The sequence below is a fragment of the Lytechinus pictus genome, chromosome 1 (genome assembly GCF_037042905.1).
Source record: "Lytechinus pictus isolate F3 Inbred chromosome 1, Lp3.0, whole genome shotgun sequence".
In the NCBI taxonomy this organism is placed as follows: Eukaryota; Metazoa; Echinodermata; class Echinoidea; order Temnopleuroida; family Toxopneustidae; genus Lytechinus; species Lytechinus pictus.
This window is the reverse complement of record NC_087245.1, coordinates 12,122,938-12,146,368: the sequence shown is the minus strand read 5'-3', so window position 1 is coordinate 12,146,368 and position 23,431 is coordinate 12,122,938. Positions and strand designations below refer to the sequence as shown.

Genomic DNA, 23,431 nt, shown 5'->3' with positions numbered 1-23,431 from the left:
GTTCTGGAACACATTCTGTTATAACATCCATTACATGAATAACAAGAAGAAAAAAACTTCTTGATAAAATAAGGAACTTATAAAACAATAAATACCCCCCCCCCCCCAAAAAAAAAAAAAAAAAAAAAAGTGAAACTTAGTATAAAAGTATCTAGTTAAGATATGGTTAAACCCTGTCTGAAGCTTTGCAAAAAGTGTGATAACGTTGTTTGTGTATTATGGTCAAATCACGGCGTAGTTACAACATTACGCATTGTGTTTTTCCCCCTGATATTCCGTCATGGCAGAGTCAGTTATTATCACATAGTACATAATGAATGTGTACGTGTTATAACACAAGATGTGCCATTGATAAACATAGTCCTACATGTATAATTCTTTGTTGGAAATGCTTCATTGGTCAGAAACGGCACTCGATGAGACGTGTGCTGTGGAGTTTCTTTTGAAGATAGTTTTGAAAAGGTTATGTAACTGATAATGGGGGGTTTAAAGATAAGTTTCATTTTCTTCAATCTCTCAAGGCCGTCACTTTTCCATCATCGAACACATTGACAACAAAATGGGCTCCTGAGAAGGAGAAAACAAGGATGACGTCATTAATAGTGGGAGGTATAAAAATCATTTTTATTTAAATATATATTAATATTACATATTTTGAAATTATACATTTCCACCGTGGATTCATTGAAACCTTAAAACATTAATTTGTCAGTACTTCTTGAACTCATTGAATGTGCAATATATATCACTTTTGAACCGAAAATTAAGCTCCTTACAGGTTTAAGTCATCAATGTAATGTTCCAAGTAATTGTGAATGACGACAGCTTGGATTTAATTATATTTTGATTACTTGCTATCAATAATTCAATCGTATATTCCATATTAATCTTGTCACCTTTTCAATCAAAAGTACGCTCCGTTATCATTTTATTTTCTACTGAAAGGGTATAGCTTCGTGTTTCCCTAGATATTATCATTCAAAATGGCTTGTTAGCTCTCATTAATTTATACAGTCGCTTTTATGGATCTTATGAAATGAAATGAATTTGATCAATGGAAATAGTTAAGTTTTACTTTACTTTACCTCGCGGTAATAATGATTATTATTTTTCATTATTTATGAAGGATCTTCCTTTGGATCTGCTGTTGGTCAGTTTTTCTCAGGAATGGTCTGTTCCTTCGTCGGTTGGGAAGCTACCTTCTACATATTTGGTAAGAAGAGAATGTTACATGCATTCAGGGTAGGGGCGGCCACAGAATATTTTGATAGGAGGGAGGGCAAGAGGGCATTTAGATGATATAAGACTATTATATATTCCCACGATGATACATCTCTTGTCAGCGCTTATGTTTTTCTTCCTCTTCTTTTTCTTCATTTTATCACTTGAAAGTTAAGTCTAAATGATTAACTGAACTTTTTATGAACCGAAATTTCATTTCAGTGCAAAGTGGAAATAAGGCCATCTGAGCATTTTAAATGAATGACAATTAGATTGAGTGAGTATTATTTAGACCAAGTGATAGTGATTAGACCAATTTGGCTTATAAGGTGCATGGTAAAACGATTTGAGAAAGATTAGACCATCTACTTGGACCACGTGTGCATGAACCTCTTTTATATCAAACCATAATGCCCCAACATTTTCTATACAATGATAAATTTATATAATTTCTATTAGGGATCATATTTTGGCCGATTTGACTTTGTTATTTAAAAAATTTGGTTTTAGGCTCGCTCACTTCTTCACTTCTAGCATTTTCTTTTTGCTGCGACCGCCATGACTGCTAGACCTATTTGATATCAAGCGAAATGGTGTGACTTAATTGGAAATTATACAAAATTTATAAATGGGCTAAATGGCAGACCGAATAGGTATAGTAGGTTAGCTATAGTTTTACACGAGCAAGGATTAGACCGATGTGGGATGAGACGAAATGAGTAGGCAAAGCATGCGTGGATTCAGTGGCATTTTACCATATATAAGCCTGCAATGTACAGGATGTCCACCAGTTCTTCGATACTAATCATTTTCCATGTCCATCTTCTCAGGTTGTTCTTGTTTAGTCTGGGTACTACTCTGGGCATTGTTGGTATATGAAGAACCCGGGGACCATCCGTTCATATCGGACGAAGAAAGAAAAAAGATAGAGAATAACCGGTCTCGTAGATCTGTTTCCAAGGTATGTTTATTTTTTCTTCATATAAATCTTAATTCTTAGTAAATTTTGAAAATCAAATCGTGTATGGTTTGCCTACATATAATTATGTAACTGGGACTTCACAATCGTGTTGGACAACTTCTTCGAGACATAAAAGATAACCAACGCATTATTGTACCACCATCTGTGTTTGTAACGCTACCGCATTGTTACTGTTTTTCATGACATGTTAGGCAAAGAAGGGTTTGTTGTATCTATGGTTTTGTAAATAGTAAATACGGTTGCGCCCATAAGTTAGTGAACCCCACCACAAAATGCACTCCTTCATGCCGAGTGTCGAATATAGACAACACCACTACAATGTTCGGCGAGCCCAGAGAAATAATTATTGAATGTAATAATTTATAACGTGACTTCACAATTGGATATCTTAAACATGGCAGAAATTATACACTTGAATTTTTTCATTTTCTGGTCGTGTTCACTAACTTTTGAGTACTACTGTATAGGCCTACACACGCGATGCAGCCATTGTGTATCCTACGGTCGTGTCGAGAACATTAGCAGGATATACATTGTTAATATAATTGTACCTGCTCATTTGGTTTCGAATGGTACCAAATATAATGTCTAATACGAAGTCACGAATGATTTTCTTTAATGATTTGTATTAATTAATCTTCAATAAATTTTCTTTTTGTCTCGTAATTTCAGGTAAAGGAGGCCACACCATTTTGTTCTATGATGACGTCGATGCCCGCGATTGCTTGGTTTGTTACTATGGTAACCATAGCAGGATTTGTTGTCTTCATTCTACTCACTGATCTTCCACTATATATGAAACATGTTCAAGGATTGGATGTCGCAGAGGTAGATGGAAATTAGCTTTGGGAAATCAATAAAAAGATTAATAAAAGTCTGATACTTAAAGGAAACACGTTTAAGAAATTTATTTATTTAAGAAACTAATGTGCCATGAGATCATTCCAATGACAATGCGACTAGGATGGTGATAAGTAACTCCCCCATCCAGGATATCTTTTCTGCAACCGTTATTACATATTTTCCTATGAAAAGAATAGCCGATCTATATGTACAAAAATAATGGGGAAGTTTTGTTGCAATGTGTAGCTTCACACATCTTGGCAACCCAATACGATGCTCTCATGACATAGCGTTCTCCATTTTTAAATGGTCATAACTTAATAACTTTCTTATTCCTTCTCCCATCTGGTTCTTTACAGAAGTTTGAAAGTGACGTCGACTTGTAGAGATGGCGAGATGAATTATTTTGCCAGTTCGACATAATAACGCTATTATGTCTACATGGCGAGAAACGGTATGGCGAAATGCGTTACCTCGCCACTCGACACAAAAAGTTTTATGTCAACATGGCTAGATACGTTATTTCGCCAGTCGACACAAAATGTTCTATATCAACATTGTTAGATACGTTATCTCGCCATGTTGACATAATAACGCTATTATGTCGACTTTTAGAGATCTCGCAATCTTTTCAAGTCAATGGCACTTTAAAGCTTCGTAGTTATCAAACTTCTATTTCTCTTGTTATATGGATTTTTTTACAAACAAATTGTTCCAACGTGTGCAAGGGTTTCTAAAATGCAATCATCTTTGAAAATAGATGTTGATTCTTATAATGCAGGCAGTTTGACTGTTATCATCAGAAACATTATTTCATAAGAGCCTAATTTCAATTTAATATAGCATAATGATAACAATATCCCTGCTCATGAATGTCGAAAATATGTGTAGATTTAAAAAAAAAAATCGGCTTTCAGGCTGAAAAACACACCAACTTGTGTATGTTTTACAGAGTGATTTGTCTGGCAATTTTTGCGAGGATTTTTTTATTTACCTACTTAACTACTTTTTACGCAGAGAAAGAATATTCGTTGCTTTCATGATTCGTTTTCTTTCTCCTTGGTAATGTAAAATATTGAAGATAATTTCCCTTTAAGTAGCGAAGGGAATATTGATCTGAAACCGATAGTTTCAAATCGTCTGATTTTATACTGTCAGAGACCGTCGGATCTTATTATTTATTAGAGAATGTCAGTGTATTTCCTAAAAGAGGGCAGTGACTGCTGTCTCCCGAGCTAATTGACTTAGTCCAAACTCCCATTGATGCTAATTGCACACTAGGCATCGTTTGTCATGAATGATACATTTGATGTTCTCCTCTCATATAATCATAATTTTGATGAGAAAAAGTTAACAGAAGATACCTATGCCCTTTATCTTGATATTAAAAAGCCAGATACTAGTACGAGCTGCTCTGGTAATTCGCTTTTGAAATCTTAACAGAATGTCATTAGCGTGATGATTGTCATATTTTTACCATGTCATATTCTTTCCTTTATACCAGATCGGATTTCTACTACCCATTCCATTTGTTGCACACTGTGTTATGATGATGGTATTTTCTTCCTTATCCGATATGCTGGTTAAACGAAAATATCTTGGAGTTACCCAGACCAGGAAACTTGTTGTAAATATAGGTAATTTTTTTCACAGGCTTATTAGCGTGTCACCTTTCTAACACAACAATAACTTGACGTAAAATAAAAACATCCAACGGAACATTGGTCTTGAGCATGGGATCGGCGCTCATTATGGCACCAGAGTGATTCAGTTTGTAATGAGTATTTTCGCATATCAATGGAAGAAGACTCTGAGTGCGTTATCTGGCTAGGTATTCCAAACTTATACTGTTGTGTCGATGAAAGTCCGGCCAGTGGATAAAGAAACATTCTGGAGACAGGCTCTGCAAGGGCGCCAACACCCAAAACATCTTGAACTTTGCAGGACGTGACATGGACAGTCACGAAGCATGCACGATTTAACTTTTTTTATCCGCGAAGTTGACGCAACGTCCTACGGATTGTGTGAGGGTGTGTGTGTGTGGTTTTTTTTTGCTGGACTTTAACAGCGTAGCGAGAACTTCATCCAGTATGAATGGGGCCTAATAGTTGAACCACTTCGCGCATGCGAGCAAATGAAATATAATGTAGGCTACATCTCTCCCACTATAAAGCTAGTATATATCTGGACGTTAGTAGTTAATTTGTTTAGAAAACCCTACATCAGTCCTCTCTCTCTCTCTTTTCACCTTCTCCTACTATTAGGAGAAGTAGTAGAAGATGGGAAGAGAGAGGACTGATGTAGTGGTGTGTGCGTGAGTGTAGGGTTTCCATACAAATAACTACGGTACTTACGTCCAGATCTAGACTACCACATAGCCTGCTGAATGGCCCTTTGTCACGTCACAATCGATTAATAGAATCATCCATTGATTTGCCAAATATAAATTGGTCTGGGGACCTTCTCACACCATCCCCTTCCATCTTCTCTCTCTCGTATCCACCTATAAATTTCCCCTTGAATCTGGTTTGTTTTACATAGGTGCCGTTATATCATCGGGATCCCTCCTAGCTGCATCACACATTGGATGTAGCCACTTCGGTTCTGTCGCTTTGATGACCACGGCGATGGGTGGAGTCGGTATCTCCTTTGCCGGAATCTTCGTCAACGCCCAGGACTTGGCGCCAAGGTTCGCTGGCACACTGTTTGGCATTGGGAATGCTTTCTCTGTAAGCACGGGTTTCGTCGGACCCGTCATTGTTGGGCTGATGACAGAGGACCAGGTAAGTGTTTTTAGTCTGGTCTGTTAGCGTAAAAAATAGTGCAGATGTGGACACGATGGACAAAAGCTTGAGTTTTTTCTCCAGACATTTGTCTAAATATGTATAAGAATTAGAAATGGGGTATGCTCCAAAGAATCTGACTGCAAGAACAGTGAAAAAATTGGTAAAAATGCCAGAATTCACGAATATAAAGTGGTCTGATATAATTTTTTTAGACAAGTGCCTGTGCCAAACTCCATAATTTTACATTTGCTTACTCTTTAGACCCAGATCCTTTTGAACAGATATTCCGTTTGTCCTGAAATCCCAATGCACCAAAATATCTGAATGTAGATGCTTCAACAGGCTGGAGGAGGGGGTCTTGGGTGTGTGTACACATTGGTCTTGGGGTAAAGATGTGCAAAACACATTTTCGCATGTGTTGGAAATTGTGTTACCATGGTAACATTATTAGGCAAAAATCTTGCAGTTAGAACTACTCCCCCTGTTTTTAACCAATTCTCAAGAAATTTGGCACTCACATTGGTCTTGAGGTGACAATGTGCAAGACATTTTTTGTGTGTTTTTCATAAATTATGTTGCCATGGTAACCACATACTGTAGCCAGAAATGCAGGAACACTCCTTGTGGATCACATTACTTCCCCCTTATTTTTTTTCTAAGACGTTTCTAAATGTCTTCAAAACTGCATTACGGTGTTAACGCCATAAGGCGGGGTATTAATCACCTCCTGTGATATTTCTATGTTGTTGGGTTTTTTTTGGGGGGGGGGCGAGGCTGGGGCCTAGGGAGGTCTTTAAATACTGACAACGTAATAATTAAGAGGTTTAAAGGCCATGATCAGTAGGAACTTAAACACTCTTAAAATAAGCATCCCGTCCAATTTTTTTTTTTTGGGGGGGAGGCTTTGCATTTTTTCAAAGAAAACATAACTCCCTTTTGGGGGCGGGTCTGACCGCGTATAAGTAAAACTTAAAGGATTACAACTAGGAACTAACCCCCCCCCCCCCCTCCCCCGAAAAAATTGGGGGCTGTTATATTCTTTAGGCAGAAAAACCCTTTGCACTTCAGTGAGACCATTAATTTAAAATGTAAAGCATTCTGCTTTGATAAACTTTTTTTTTGGCGATACACAATTACTGTTTTATGAGATGGTATAGTGAAGATGAACAAAAGACTGAGCAGAAGATATATAAAACAGTGATTGTCTACCGCAAACAATCTTTTATCAAAGCAGGATGCTTTAATCTTTAGATTAATGGTAAGAAGAAGAAAAGGAGAGAGAGAGAGATTGGTGGATAATGTGCATGAAGAGGAGAGAATGAGGTGGGGGGGGGGGGGGTCGTGAGATAATGAAGACATAAGAACAAGTGGGGATTAAGAGAGGGGAAATAAAGTAGATGGGGGTATTTAATCATGATTGCATGGAGAGAAAATCGGTAGGAAAGAGATGTTCTCGGGTTACATGGTGCGGAATGCACAAAAACCCTTACAAGAAATATTTCGATAAAAATCTGTGAAGGGATGGAAACTTAGAAAACGAGTAATTTTTCTTTTCAGAGTGATCCAGAAGGATGGAGGACAGTCTTTTACCTAACGGCAGGACTTAGCCTTTTCGGTGCCATCTTCTTCCAGTTGTTCGGTTCTGGCTTGGAGCAGGAATGGGCCAAGGGCAAGACAATTTACTCATCTCTAGAACAACCAACTTCCGGACAACCATCCAAAGAAACATCATTCCAGGGGAGCATTGCATGAAAGGACTTGTCGGACGTTTTATCCGACAGCATATCAGTGCTTTTCAGCCAATAAAATTCAAGGAAAGTTGTCAGATCTAGCAAGGACTTTAAAAGCAAAGTTTACTGCCTTCGTCCCATCTTAGATAAAGATGTATCATTTCTGCATGGTTTACGTACACCAAACGGTGTGAAAGGATGAGATCCAGACAGGATCCCGAGTTTTTTTTAAATCACGTACACGAATTATCACGCATCATTTTTTTTACTAGGAAGAAGACTAGTTCCACCTACAAAATGCCTCGCTAATTCTGCTCATTACTCAGCAATTACAACATTTTTGTTTCCAAATGGAACAAGGCCCTGTCACATCGTTCCGTGCAAGCCTTGCGGGTGACTTTTTGCTAAACGCAGGTCGCCCGCATTGATAGTATCTCGCACGCAGTTGCCCGCAGAAGAGCACGCAAGTCTGCTTTGCACGCAGGAAAGTTTTGAACATGATCAAAACTTTGTTGCGGGTGAGTTGCGGGCAATCACCTGCAAGGCTTGCACGGATATGAATGACATCATGAGACATCAAATCGCAAGGATATTTGTATCAGTCGGTAGTAGTTAAAACTCTGTACACAAAAAGATAAACATTTCATTCGAAATATGCAGTTGTCATTCCAGTTGTTCTTCAAAACATCCGGGAAACTGCAAACCCCATTTCTAATCGAACAATGATGCATATAAAGTTTATTCCTACAAGTCTTAACAAGGAGTTTGGAAATCATGTAAGCAGTACACTAGGTAAAGGCAACTCCCGTTATACTGTAGATAATTTTCCTGAAAATGGGAATGTAAACTCATCTATTCACGATTTCTTGAGCTAAAGAAGATATTCTACAAAATGATTATCATAATAGTGTAAGACATTCTTTATACTCCTTGGTTGGATATCTTTTTTTTTTATATGGATAAAATTAATGTTACAGACACGAGAATCTTAACCAACATCATCATCTTCATATTTGATGATGATGACGACACAATTATGATCATCAAATATTTTCTGAGCATAATGCAGAAATTAAAATGTTTAGTCTAGTGGCCCATAGGGAAAACGCAAGGAATGACAACCCTAGCTTGCATCTGTACGGGCTGTGAAGGGGAACCCCTGTTTCAGTCCCAGGAACAAGTAGCTTCGGCCCCTGGCTGTATTTGGTTTTGGTTGACTGCCCTTTTATGATGGCAACATTGCAGACCCAAAGAACAATCTAAAAAAAAATTGATAATGGGTAGAAGTCTAGACAGTATGTTTACATCTGTGCAATTACATTTTTTGTGCTGCCTGTGAGTAATTTGTTTATCAAGCAATATTTACGTATTATGTATAATATTTGTATATTGATATAGGCCTAATCAGTTTGATATTGAAGGTGCTTCCTAATCACGGTATTACTCAAAAGACCATTTGTATATAGTTCATTTTCAACAGTGTGTGTTTTTTCATACGTTTTCATACAAGTATTTATATTTGTAGAACAATAAAATGAATTATAATAAATGGTTATATTTCTTAAAGAAATTACAAAAGCGTATGATCTGTATTCATTTCATATGGATGTCGTGCAGCATGAGCTCGTTAGGGGCGTGATGGATTTAATTTTTAACGAGGCAATCATTATCTTTTCGTAATATTTGCTTTATTTTGATCCATTCTAGTTCAAACAATATACATTATTTTAAAATCATACAAAGCAATCCGGATCATTAAGATTACGTGAATGTACAAATACGTCCTTACGGAACTAAAGTGATCGACTTTCAGGACAATGGTCATTATTTGAACTGATTGCAATGAGTCTATGTAGTTCCCAACCCGACTTTTCTTGGTCGTAGCCCCCCCCCCCCCCACGTATTTTTTTTTTCCTTTCAGGCAATCATCAGATTTTACAACAAATGCAAGATAGGGAAAACACTACCAATGCTAATAAAACAATAATTCTTGCAGGAATATAAGCCCTATCAATACTTTTTCTCTTATCGTCAAATCATAATTTTCTCTCTAGTAGGGTAGACCAATAAGCAGTCATTGAATAATTAAGAATCTGATGACACTGAAAAAGAACGGGCGCCCTTCATTGGCACTAATCCCTCCAACTGAAGATCCCGACCATCTCCGAGTAGGCAGGTGGATGATGCCATCATGTGTGTAAAATGGGTGCATTCTAATAATTCGTTACATAATCCAGCACATCTTATTATGGAGTTGACCTGAAATCTTGAAAGAACTGTTGCATCGGGTAGGGATAAGTTATCTGCCATTGATCTGACGTATGAAGACCGTGACTCTCCAGCTGTAGTGATTTGGATTATAGATAAATGAATCGATAAATTAATAATGTTATTGATATAATATTGACAAAAAAGTTATTTTAGACCTTTTGTCATGAAAATTCATCATCATCATCATCGTTAATCAGCAACACCACCATCACTTTCGTCATTGTCATCAACATTTTACCAATGATCTACTATCAGAATTTTTTATATGAAAGGCATTTTATATGTCGCCTTACCACTTTTTGTTGGGCCTCGCACATCGCAAGCATTTGGGTTTTATCCCTCTTTATAATGAATGCGTGAATCATTCAGTGAGCTTTTTATGATACATAAATATTATATACATTTGAACACTGACCTTGTTTCTTTATGGTTGGACTTTCCTCTTCGATTGGTGGTTCAGTTGTGTCCTCGGTTGATGATTCCGTGGACGATTCCTTCTCTGTGTATATAAAAATTTTCATTTACAAAACTTAAGGGAAAAAATGAAACTTTACTATTTAGCAGCATTGTCAAACAAAACAATGTAAATCATGTGGGGTGAACGGAGGAGGATATCGGGGAAAATTGACTATGGACATTATAATACAAACATTCTTGATGTCTTCAATCTGTTTTATTTTAACATGTAACTTAAAATGTATGCCTATCTTAACGTGTGCCCCCAACCGATCATGAGGCCTACCCTGAATAATATAAACAGAGACCATTTGTAATCTTCATTTGAAAATCAAATCAGCGGGCAGTGGAAAATCATGGCATCAGTAAATTAATAAACGAAATGGATCTTGAATAAACCTACTGAGGTATCACAGATAAATTGATGAGGGTGTCTAGTAATGGTATTTAAGTGTATTTTCAAACTGTTTTCTTTCGTTTTTTAAGGATTAGTATATTTGGCATTTGAGCTTGTAAAAGATCAACTTACCATTGGTTAATGTCGACGTGAGACTATCATTTGAGCTACTGTCAACTGGTGTTAAACATGCTAGGGAGAGAAGGAGGCGATATAAACATAGTATTAGATATTTTTTAATTGATTTTTGTCTGGTTATTTCCTTACAAAAGGCACAATGATGCCTAACATATGCCTTCATCGTCACCAACGACATTATCGTGACAGTTTTCAGTGTCTTCACCGTCATCACAATCGGCATGAATTATCTTTGTCTTTAAATGCACCACCATCTGCAATTGCAGCATCGTACCATGACGGACACAACCATCTTCATTACCATAACCATCGGAATTACAATCATTACTTCCGCAACCACCACCACACCACTATCATGATCAACATCAGTCTCCTCTATTGTCATCACCATTACTATATCATTATCGTCCGCACCAATACCACCACTAGCGGTAGCACAAGAGAGCGAAACAATTACCCCCAACACCACCACGTCACCACCATCAACTTCACCGTCACTACAGCACCACCACCACAAAGTCACAAATAGCACCACCGTCACCATATCAGGAGTGGCGGAACGGAGGGGGGGGGGTGGCAATGGGACACCCCCCCCCCATTCCCCGTACACTGTTAGAAAATGTATCCTTAAAATAAAGTTCCTGCAGCAGAGTCTCGAGAACACATGTAATCTTACCAGATTGCGTAATCTTACATTATATCATGTAAAATTACAGGAAATTGGTATTTGGTTGTTGGGAACCTTATAAATTTCCTTAAATAAAACATCCTTTTTAAACAGACCTGTTCTGTTAAATTGCAGAAAATTCCTAATTCATGAATTTACAGAATGATTCTGTTATTGCTTTCTGCAAAATCTTCTTTTTTCCCCTGTAAAATAAGGTGTTTTTTTAACAGTGTAGGAAAAATGTCCTTTCTTCAAAACGAAATGTGCCCTTTAAAAAAAATGAAAGACCCCGCCGCCCCTGCAACATAGTCAGCAGCAATATAAGAGCAGTGCCATCAGTCACCTTACCATAACTTTACCATCTCCACGGCACCACAACAAGCATCTTGACCACCCTCCTCATCATCATCAGTAGCAGTAGCAGCAGCGCCACCATTAACTTACCACCACCTCTATCATCCCCACTGTCCCCACAGCACCACCACAACCTCTATCACCCCCACCGTCCCCACAGCACCACCACAACCTCTATCACCCCCACCGTCCCCACGGCACCACCACAACCTCTATCACCCCCACAGCACCACCACAACCTTTATCACCCCCATCGTCCCCACAGCACCACCACAACCTCTATCACCCCCATCGTCCCCACAGCACCACCACAACCTCTATCACCCCACCCTCCCCACAGCACCACCACAACCTCTATCACCCCCACCCTCCCCACAGCACCACCACAACCTCTATCACCCCCACCCTCCTCACAGCACCACCACAACCTCTATCACCCCCACCCTCCCCAAAGCACCACCACAACCTCTATCACCCCCACCGTCCCCACAGCACCACCACAACCTCTATCATCCATCCTCCTACTCATCATCAGACTAAATTGCCATTTCGTCTAATGCCAACTCGTCCACTCACAACATGGTCTACTTTTATTTATTCTAATGCCATTCCGTCCATCAACATTTCGTCTAACAACCATTTGGTCCAATAACCATTTAATCCAATCATCGATTCATCTAATCACCATTTCGTCCCATACCCAGTTGGCCTAATATCAATTTTATTTTCATTCATTTTGCACAATTAACAATTAGTCCAATTAGACCAAATGGTACATGGACTAAATAGCTATTGGACCAATTGGTTAGAAGACGAAATGGTGAGTTGAAAAGTTGACAATTAGACCATGTGGATAGTGGACGAACTGATAGTAGACCAAATGATAGTAGACGAGCTGGCAATTGGACGAATCGCCATTAGACGTATTAGAAATAAACCATCAGGGTAAATATGCACTTGATTGGCTGATTTCAAATATATCACAGCAATCTTTCATTGATACAAGTTTCATGAAACCGGGTTTTAATTACCATTTTCTTGTTCGCAGATGTAAGAGAATGTGAAGCTGCATTGACGATCATGCCAGACGTAATTACTGTTACTCTTCATCCGGAAACATGGCGTCCCTTCGTTGAAGGAGCTGTACTCGAAGTTGATATATTGATGCTCTCTTCCATCGCTCCATGTTTTCAACCCAAGAGAGGACTTGATTAATCCTACGAAATACGTAGTATATGCCACATGGTGAAAAGGATTCAATGTAGTTGGCATAATTGGATTAAATATCATAAACATACACGATAAATATGATTGGATATTAACATGTAAAATGATTACAATGATGAATTAATGAAAGAACCAACACACTTAATGATAATAATAATAGATACATTTATATAGCGCTTATTACACTTTGTTTCTAAGCGCTTTACATTGCAATTATTATTACCCCGGTCATCGGATCCTGACATGCCCACACACAATGTATGCACTTTCTCCACTCCCTGGGGAGCATTCCAACAAGAGTTCAAAGACTCATGCTAGGCATACTACATAGGCTTTCGCATCCTACCGGGGACCCATTTAACACCTGGGTGGAGAGTGGCACGTGTGGATTGACGCCTTGCCAAAGGACAATAGGCCGTGGTGGGATTCGAACACACGACCCTCTAATTGTAAGGCGAGAGTCAGAATCGCTACACCACGACACTTACACTAAGGGGGTATTGCAAGAAAATATTTGCGATCAATTGCAAATAATCTGTTGCAATTTTACAACTGATAATTCCACGTTAGCTGTAGCAAATTAGATTAAACTTCTTGTTTCAAGGAGCATATTAGCAATCAATCACTAATTTGCAATTAATTAATCAATTTATTTATTTATCCTTTTTTAATTTATTTAAACATCTCTATACAGGATACCTAGTTCATTTATTATACACTGCTTTTTCGACATGGTCCTGTTTTTTCTTCTTCAAATGTATCTGTCGCCAACATTGCTGACGTGTTCATATTGCATATTTGTTTTTTAAAAAAACCTACATCATGTCATTGCCCAACATAATTTTATTGCATGTTGTCAAACGATCAATACACGAACGTGTTCAATGCCCCCTTCAGTGTGTACACTCTTTGCAAACATTATTATCAACCTAGCAGTAATGAAGTGATTAATACAGACTAGGTGTGATAATGTGTGTACTGTGATCTTTAATCTCTTCCCCGACTCGGGGCTCCACACAAGACGACAACATAATGGATCACCACAGTGGCCCGTATTCTGAAGTCGGGTTTAACTTGGACCATGGTCCAACTCTGTGCTAAAATTATGGGGTGCTAAAATTATGGGGAGAAAAAAATAAAACAAATCTGCTTATATTGTTTATTTCTTATATTTACTATTTTGTTTCCCTTTGCTTTCATAATGAAGAAAATATTTCAGATATCATTCTGAGACAGTTACAAATTATTTGAGTGTCAAAAGAGTTAATAGACTGAACATGTACTAATAGAGATTTGTGCCCCAATTGGCTCTCCATAGTTAAACTACAACTTTAAACCAAGGTTTAATTTAAACCCGAGTTCAGAATACGGGCCAGTGAGTTTACGATTTACACGAGCATGCCAAGTTAAAACGCCTTTATCAATCTTTCACACATACAATAGTAATTTTCTATAGCGCACCGTTATGTTTTATTCACAGAATTAACAATACATGTATTTTGCCTGAATAATGCCATAAAAAAGCAGAAAGACGGCAGTTGGCATAATTCCCTCATGCACAGGATAAGTTTCCGATTGTAGTAACATTCAAGGGCAGAATCAAGATTTTCCAAAGGGAGGGGGTGTTCAGAAAGCGCTGACGACCTAAAAGGGGTCTTAACTATGCCCGATATCCACTACAAATATATTTTATGTCTATCAAAGGAGGGGGCACGGGCCGGATCCCCCCCCCCCCGATCTGCCACTGAATTACATTGATTACCCCCGTTTATCGTCTGGAGGTACCGTCATTATATCGTAAACTCTCGAATGCCATTCGAGGGGTTGATGATTTTTGTCTCACCTGCGAAGCAGAATGGGACGGCTTTTCCGACGGCGGCGGCGGCGTCAACACCAAATCTTAACCGAAGGTTAAGTTTTTGAAATGACAGCATAACTTAGAAAACATATGGACCTAGTTCATGAAACTTGGACATAAGGTTAATCAAGTATCACTACACATCCTGTGCGAGTTTCATGTCACATGATCAAGGTCAAAGGTCATTTAAGGTCAATGAAATTTGGCCAAGTTGGGGGTATTTGTAGAATTACCATCATAACTTTGAAAGTTTATTGGTCTAGTTCATACAACTTGGATATAAGAGTAATCACGTATCACTGAACATCCTGTGAGAGTTTCAGGTCACATGACCAAGGTCAAAGGTCAATGGACTTTGGCAATGTTGGGGTTATTTGTTGAATAACCATCATAACTCTGAAAGTGTATGGATCTAGTTCATAAAACTTGGACATAGAGTAATCAAGTATCATTGAACATCTCATGTGAGTTTCAGGTCACATGACCAAAGTCAAAGGTCATCTAAGGTCATTGAACTTTGGCCATTTTGGAGGTAATTATTAGATTGTTGTCATAACTTTCAAAGTTTATAGATTTAGTTTATAAAATGTGGATACAGGGGTAATCAAGTATCAATGACAAGTCTTAGGTTGCATGATCAAGGTCAAATGTCATTTATTGTCAATGAACATAGTATTGTATCATTATATGAATGGTGTTTTTTGTGAATAAATGTTTTATAGTAGTTTTCAAAGTCAGCACTGCTGCTATATTGAATCGCGTGATGCAGGTGAGACTGCCAGAGGCACTCCACTTGTTCATAATTTTATTATAAAAAGAAACAAAATGTCTTTGGCAGAAAATTATCAGCCGCAGATCAGTAATATCGTAGATATTTGATTAACGAAATACTTCTTAAAGGTCAAGTCCACCACAAAAAAAATGTTAATTTGAATAAATAGAGAAAAATGAAACAAGCATAACACTGAAAATTTCATGAAAATCAGACGCAAAATAAGGAAGTGGTGACATTTTAAAGTTTCGCTTATTTTTTCACAAAACAGTTATATATGCAACTCTCAGTGATATGCAAATGAGAGTCGAAGATGTCACTCACTATTTCTTTTGTTTTTTTTATTGCTTGAATTATACAATATTTCATTTTTAGTGATGTGACAATAAGGACCAACTTGGCGGAGCCATAACATTTAAAACGATGGTACTTATTCATGTTCAGGGAGGGACAAAACCTTGTTTCCCAGGACAATGAGGAGAAAAATAGAATAGTTCATATTCCATATAGTAAAATACAAAAGAAATAGTGAGTGGGTGACGTCATCAATCATCTCAACTGCATACCAACCAGGATGTGCATAAAACTGTTTTGTGAGATTTAAGCAAAACTTCAAAATATCATAACTTTCTTATTTCACATCTGATTTTGATGAAATTTTCAGTGTTATGATCGTTGGATTTTTCTTGTTTTATTCAAATCAACTTTTTGTTGGGGTGGACAGTGGTGGACTTGGCCTTTAACTATACCTATCCAGAAGTCAGCCTGGTTGTCTAACAGAAGAATCTGTGATACCAGAAATTGTTGTTCCTCCTCACTTTCTATAAAAACAAGATGTGCGTTCCAAGTGCTCTCACACTCCGCTGCTGCTTCTTTATAGTTGGCAGATGTGCTCATAAAGAAATAGCAAGACTCGCCATAGGCATAGCTTACCGTTTCACAGACTGAAGTAGCTGCATCTGTTAGAAGAGATATCGTAAATTCAATTAACGGAAATCGTTCAATAGAAAGTGATTTTTTATAGAAATAAAATACACACAGAGGCATGATTATAGTACCTCCATCCCCCCCCCCCAAAAAAAAGACCCACACTACGGTGTATCTATATACAAGCACCGTTATGGATCTCTAAAGCAGGGGTCGCAGGACATTTTTTTTTTCATTTTGGGGGTGAAATTGTATGAAAAACACAATTTGATGGTAATTTTCATGTTTCTGTTATTTTGTATAGTTACTGAAAAAATGATTAGTGATCTAGGGTAGATCTGAAATCCGAGGAAGCGATCGCAAGAGGAGCATTTCATCAACACTTTTCGTCTGACAAGCTGTCAGATCTCACAACTTTCTTTGATTTTGATTGGCTAAGAAGCATAGTTCCTATTGTAACTGCCAGATTAAGCAGGACTTGTTGGATGAAACGTCCGACAAGTCCTTCCATGAAACGCTCCCCAGAACTGCAGAATGCATTTTTCAGGGGGACATATACCACTGGCGTAAATCCCGGGGGGATCATTGGTGGCGGAAAATTTTTTTTAGGGGGGACCACAAATTTTTGTTGACAAGCAAAAAAAAAAAAAAAAAAAAGGTTATCAACCAAAAATTTTAGGGGGGACGCAGAAAAAAAAATTGACAAGCAAAAAAAAAAAAAAAAAAAAAGGTAATCAACAACAAATTAAGGGGGGGTTCGTCCCCCCACCTAAAATTTTTTTGGGGGGACACGCCCCCCCCGCTTCCGCCGCCTATGGGGGGATGGGGGGATATATCCCCCCCCCCCCCACTTTTCGAGGAGGGGGGATGGCCTGTACAAACATCCCCCCCCCCCCACTACGAAAGAAATGAAAAAAAAATCACAAGAGATAATTGTTTTATTGGTGAAAATTCTTCCTAAAATACCGCTTAACAAAATGTAAAAAAATGTAGTTTACACGCGTATTCGCATTCCGATCATACGTGGTGTATGTTCAGTTTTACCGCGCGAGGCTGTTGTAATGAGTTTGATGTAATGCATGTATGTTAGTTTGATTTCATTAAACTTGACAACTCGTAATAGGGAATATAGTTTTGGCATCATGTCCCAGTCCGGTTCAAAACGACGTAAATTGAGCTAAATATCGTCTTTCTTCAGGAGAAGAGATGAAGAGAATCCACAGGAAGATGTGACAGAAAATGTCTCAAATGAGTCTACAACTGCCAGTAAAGAAGAAGCCTCAACCTCCGAACCTAGCAGCGACCAACATGACCAGCAAGACCAACAAAGTGTCAACAAACCTGTGATTGTGAATGTCTTGCATCTTCATCATGACAAGCCAAATCATCCAGCATGTACCAACATCCCAAAAGAACGGAAAACCAAAAAGTCTATTTCCAAGCAAAATGGTTTTAGACTTATCCATGGCTGCATTACGATGAAGGAACGGCAGATGTTTTATGCTTCGACTGCTCCAAAGATGAAAGAAATTGCCTTCTTCATCTCGTAAAAGTGAAAGAGTTTGCATTCATCGACACAGGTTTCAGTAATTGGAAAAAGGCCACCCAAAGGTTTGAGAGCCACCAGTCCTCTGAATGTCATCGGTTTGCCATGTCACAGCTACAAGCATCCAACAAGCCATCCATTGGAGCTCATCTTAGTGTCGAATGTCAGCGACAACAAGAGGAAGCGAGACATTCACTTCTGAGGATAGTCAGCGCTCTTAGGTTTCTCCTCCGCCAAGGTCTTGCTTTCAGAGGACACACGGAAGTTGATGGGAATTTTCATCACCTTATGGAACTGCTAAGGGTAGATGACGATGGTCTAAGCAGTTACCTGAGACGCAAGACAAACTTCACATCCCCTAAAGCTCAAGAAGAAATAATTGATATATTTTTGTTATTATTATCATAGGCCCTACTTATTATTATTATTATCATTATTATTATTATTATTATTATTATTATTATTATTATTAATGTTATCATCATTATATAATTATTATTGTTATTATCATTATTATTATAATTATTATGAATAGGGAATAGTATTATCCCCTTGTTTTGTTTATTGTCCTTTTGTTCTTTCACTGTTGTTATTTTACTATTGTTACACTTTATCGAGGAGATTATCCAGCAGTATTATCATGGTGATTATCATGATGTGTTTTGTTTTTTGCCAAAGAATGTACAGATAGACCTATTATTAAAGCACCGCTGTCTGAAAGTAGGAAGTTATATTTTGTTTTATATATCGTGTTCATGACTCTCCTTTGAATAATCGACCATTACTGCAAACGGACCATCCTCCTGTATCCCATGGACGACCTTTGTCACGACTTCCCGAGCGAGCATATCAATTATCGATCATTAAAATAAACTTAGTGATTTGTAAATGTTGATGACATGTGCATATGTGCGTGAGAGAGAGAGAGAGAGAGTGTGTGTGTGTGAGTGAGAGAGTGTGTGTGAGAGAGAGAGAAATATGCGTGAAGGGTGTGTGGATATCCGTTAGCTTGAAGTGGCTGATTTATTCATGAATTCATTTTGAATGTAATCTCTAATAAAACCATTAAACCATTATGGGGTAAAAAAGATAATGATATTGGAGGGGTATTTGCCATATGGACATATCAATGACAATTCCTTGCATATCTAAAAACATGATTGCAAAAAAAATGCCAAAATATTTAAATAACCCCCCCCCCCCCCCCCCACCCATCAACACGGATTTACGCCAGTGACATATACAGGTCTACAGTTGTGAAGTAACCAGTGAGATTAATAACTTAGGCACGTACTAGTCTGCTGGGCAAACCCTTCACTCGAGTTAAGTCTGAATATGCAGCCTACTCATGCCTTGTGTACTGAAGGCCCTCTCGTTGTAAGAAAGCAATACATTGACCTGAAAATAAAAGAATTGGGGGACATTCCCACACCTAAGGCTATGTATACGGGGTATATAACCGCATACACAATCCTTTTATCTTTCAGTTAAAGGCCTCTAAGGATTGGCTATAATACTAATGAACTTGCTGTGTTATAAACTACTTAAATACAGTTAATATCCAAATGCGAGCGAGCAAATTTTCAGTAGCTGGAAGACATGATGACCAAAATCTTCTTTCATGAGGTGTGATTATTGGATAATGTGGCGAACGAGCATGGCGAGCGAGCCAATTTTCTGTAGGTTAAAGAAAGAATGTTGCCCAAAAACCTCTTTTAAATGGTGTGTAATTATCACATCACGGGCTATATGTACAGGGGTATATTATGTAGGCCTATTTAACTGCGTGCATAATACTACCATCTTTCACTTGAAGGTTATCACAATGATGGTTATATTGTAATGAATTTGCTGTGACGTAAACTACTGGATTACAGTTAGTATCCAAATGCGAGAAAGTCATTGGAATCACATATTCATAAATGGACTTATCATAACTAATGTCCCATGATGCAGTGGATATAACCTTTGCAAAAATCTAAACGTATAAGGATTGTCACGGCCAAATTCTTGTAAGAATACGTTGAGCGTGGGAGCGGAGTAACCGCGCGAGAAATTTTGCATTTTAAGAACGCAAAATTAGGTCATTTAAGCACTTTGACTGCATTTATAAAGATGAATCCACACAATAACAGTAGTATTAACCATTTGATGATTAAAACAAATCTTTCTGGAAAAGTGTGTGTGTGTGTGTGTGTGGGGGGGGGGGGTCGATTGTACATGCCACCCCCCTCCGAAAAGTGTGGGGGATGTATCCCCCCATCCCCCCGGAATTCACGCCCGTGGGCACGCATCCTGAAGGTCATTCGATTGTTTATCTCGATGTGATATTATCAACTGAAAGATGAAGCTAGTACATACCTACACACCCCCCTTGTGCAGAAGCTATTGCCGTCGACATCCATAGCAGGATCGATGAGAACATAGCCTTAGAGGAGAAAATGGATAAAACATTTTCATTCCATATTATAAGAATGAATAGTTCAAAAATTACAATTGGTATATACACATCAGAATAGGGTAAGAAATACCCACTTTAAAGCACATCTACATCTTGATTTCCTATCAATCGTTGAAGTACTGGTAGACTAACACTTGTTGAAAATATTCCGGGCACATGTACGCTCGTATTCAATAATTTGATCAAAATCCACTTTATTAACATAGGCGGATCCAGGGGGCCGAGGCCCCTCCCCCCACCCCCACCCCCATAGGCGGAGGAAAATGAGAAAAAGGAGGAAATAAAGAGAGAGAAAGAAGGAAAGAAGGGCAAATAAGAGGAGGAAGACTATAGTGAATGAAATAAGAGGAGGAAGACGAGTGAATAAAATAAGGCGAGGGGAAGACTTAGAAAAAAATCTTTCATGCCACTACATAAAATTTTTGCTCGTGTTTTGCACTCGCGTTGCCTGTTCGATGTGATATATATCTTGCTCAATAGGCTGATATGGAGCTTAAAATATCAAGTTTTTAATTCAATATACAAAACATATTTTAGATCGGACATCGAGCTTTCATTATTTTGTTTGATTTACAATTTTTTTTATTGCTCAGAAAAAAATGTCCGTTTTTTATGGTCTGAATGTCAACATTTTCAGCTCGAGCTGCGCCCTCGCATTATTTTCATTTGTCAAGTACCTATTGGCTTCATGAGCCTTGAAGGTTTGCATGGAACGTTTTGGGGAAAACACCATGTAGGTTAGTCCTGAAAAGGACTGTTGGTTTATCTTTCTGATAGTAGCTAGTTATTCTCGACGTTTCGAGCACATACTGTAAGCCTGACGAAAGAGGAATAAGAAGAAAGTCTTCATTTTCATATGATGACAAAATGTCCTTAGAATGTCCCAGTCCTAGGTCAAAATAATATTAAAAATTTCTGCTCGGGCTTCTCGCCGCAGTAATCATCTATTCACATACGCATCTTGTTCAGGATCACAAACATTGCCCAGAATGTTCAATTTTCAGGACAAAATACATGAAAAATTTCCAGTGATTTTAGCACGCTCTTCGTTCTCGCACTTTTTAAAAGGGCTTATGAATGTTCAATTTTCAGGACAAAATACATGAAACATTTCCAGTGATTTTAGCACGCTCTTCGTGCTCGCACTTTTTAAAAGGGCTTATGAGATTATTACATACATATTTATGTTTTCTTAAGAATAAAGCTACATGTATATAAGAAGTGACTGTTAGGACTATCCCTTCAAAGAAACATACAAATACCAACTTTGAGCTGTCGATTGGGGTAAATGGGTGAAAAAAAATTGCCCCCCCCCCTTATTGACGAAAGCTGAATCTGCCCCTGCATTAATGAGCAGGATTGACTTAATATCTCGAAAATTATGCTATTAAAGATTCCATTTTCAACTGTTGAAAAGTAGATAGGTATTTATGAACTTTTATTGAAAACAGACAAATAATCGATTCGACTTGATTCAGTTAAAATTAGATCAAATAGAATCAGATGAACCAAAATGAAGTTGATTAAAATAAAATAAAGCAGAATAAAATTTCAAATATGGGCATAAATATTTGTATATATTATAATAGAACAAGATAAAAGTAAAATGATAAACATTCTCACCTCCATTGTTAGACAATTCTTTGGTGCGATGAGATTCCCAAACGATCATCTGATTAGATCGGAAGCATTTTCCGTTATGGGAAGAGAAATGACGGGACATGGTTGTCATGGGAACGATACGTGCTTGGGAAGGAGAACCCTTAATCAAAATACACCAGTCAATTACTTTTCAATTCTGATACTAATTATTTTAAATTTTGGATTCCACGATCGAAACAGGTGTGATCAAATTCCACTTTTATTGTGATACATAAAATGATTCAAAAGTGATTATTTTCAAATTTAAACTAAGACACAAGGATTTTCACGAATATCACTCTTATCACATGAAATACCCCCTAAAATATATTTGTCTTACAAAAATCCCCATTAAGCCAATATTGTCAATGAGTTTCACTGACAATTGTTATAAGTTACTGAAATCCTGACATATTATAGTTTCTATAAATCGGCGCTTGGGACAAGCAGGGGTCGGGCTTTTTCAAGAACTGTTCATTTAATTCATTTTTCTTTTTTTCCCCTTCCGCCATCATTTCTCCCTTCAGTTGGGCCACCCATTCGGCTGCCCCTCAAATCAGATTATAATATCCGTCTGTGTAACGTTAAAATAATACACGTTTAAGGGTCAGAATTATGGTAATTCGACATTTTTAGAGGTCGAATGTTGTTTGTTCTATTAAACCTCCGGTCAGATTTATTTTTGAGAACTGGAACGCGATTCATTGTTTACGAAAGTAAGCCGGCTTCCCGGCTTGCACTTGGGGCTGAATTATTCATTACCAATACCAGAATCAAATATAGGAATTTTACATATCGCAAAGCATCAGCATTGCCTCTAACTTTTAATGAATTTATCACATCAAATCGCATCACATCCTTTGATATAAATTAAATTGTATTTCATCGACTTAACGTTCCCGGGTCGAAAAAAGTGAAATGGATCGAAGAGTCGTATTTGTACAGATTGATTGATTAGGTTCGTTCTCTCGCTCCCTCTTGAGTTGATTTGTGAAGGATGGTAAACATAATTTACTTGGAAGCCGAGTTTATTCGCTCTCAGCATTGGCAGGACATCGATTTTATATGAGGGTCCCACTAAACGGATGAAAGAATGGCAAATTTATAGGATAGTTTATTACGCTGCGGTTTCGTTACTTTTCAATTCAGAAGTG

At 37.9% G+C, this 23,431-nt stretch overlaps 2 protein-coding genes across 6 annotated transcripts in view; one reads left to right on the top strand and one right to left on the bottom strand.

The window, feature by feature from the left end:
• The window catches only part of LOC129255145 (sialin-like), a 63,575-nt gene extending 54,450 nt beyond the window's left edge, over window positions 1-9,125 (top strand). For 3 of the 5 annotated variants that reach the window (XM_054893690.2, XM_064096106.1, XM_064096115.1), the window contains 7 exons: window positions 522-609; window positions 1,127-1,213; window positions 2,052-2,182; window positions 2,876-3,031; window positions 4,551-4,683; window positions 5,588-5,829; window positions 7,390-9,125. In XM_054893690.2, coding sequence (XP_054749665.2) covers window positions 522-609; window positions 1,127-1,213; window positions 2,052-2,182; window positions 2,876-3,031; window positions 4,551-4,683; window positions 5,588-5,829; window positions 7,390-7,584 — 1,032 coding nt within the window. In that variant the 3' untranslated portion in view covers window positions 7,585-9,125. The remainder of the gene's footprint in view (window positions 1-521; window positions 610-1,126; window positions 1,214-2,051; window positions 2,183-2,875; window positions 3,032-4,550; window positions 4,684-5,587; window positions 5,830-7,389) is intronic. The other 2 variants (XR_010292852.1, XR_010292853.1) reach the window with 2 other exon arrangements.
• A 390-nt stretch (window positions 9,126-9,515) lies between these two features.
• Window positions 9,516-22,359, bottom strand: LOC129255132 (uncharacterized). The gene is made up of 6 exons (XM_064096829.1): window positions 22,260-22,359; window positions 16,452-16,661; window positions 12,877-13,062; window positions 10,819-10,878; window positions 10,249-10,332; window positions 9,516-9,904 (listed from the first exon to the last, which is right to left on the bottom strand). The coding sequence occupies exons 1-6, from the start codon at window positions 22,357-22,359 to the stop codon at window positions 9,648-9,650; spliced, it is 897 nt and encodes a 298-aa protein (XP_063952899.1). The 3' UTR covers window positions 9,516-9,647.
• Between the last annotated feature and the right edge of the window lie 1,072 nt (window positions 22,360-23,431).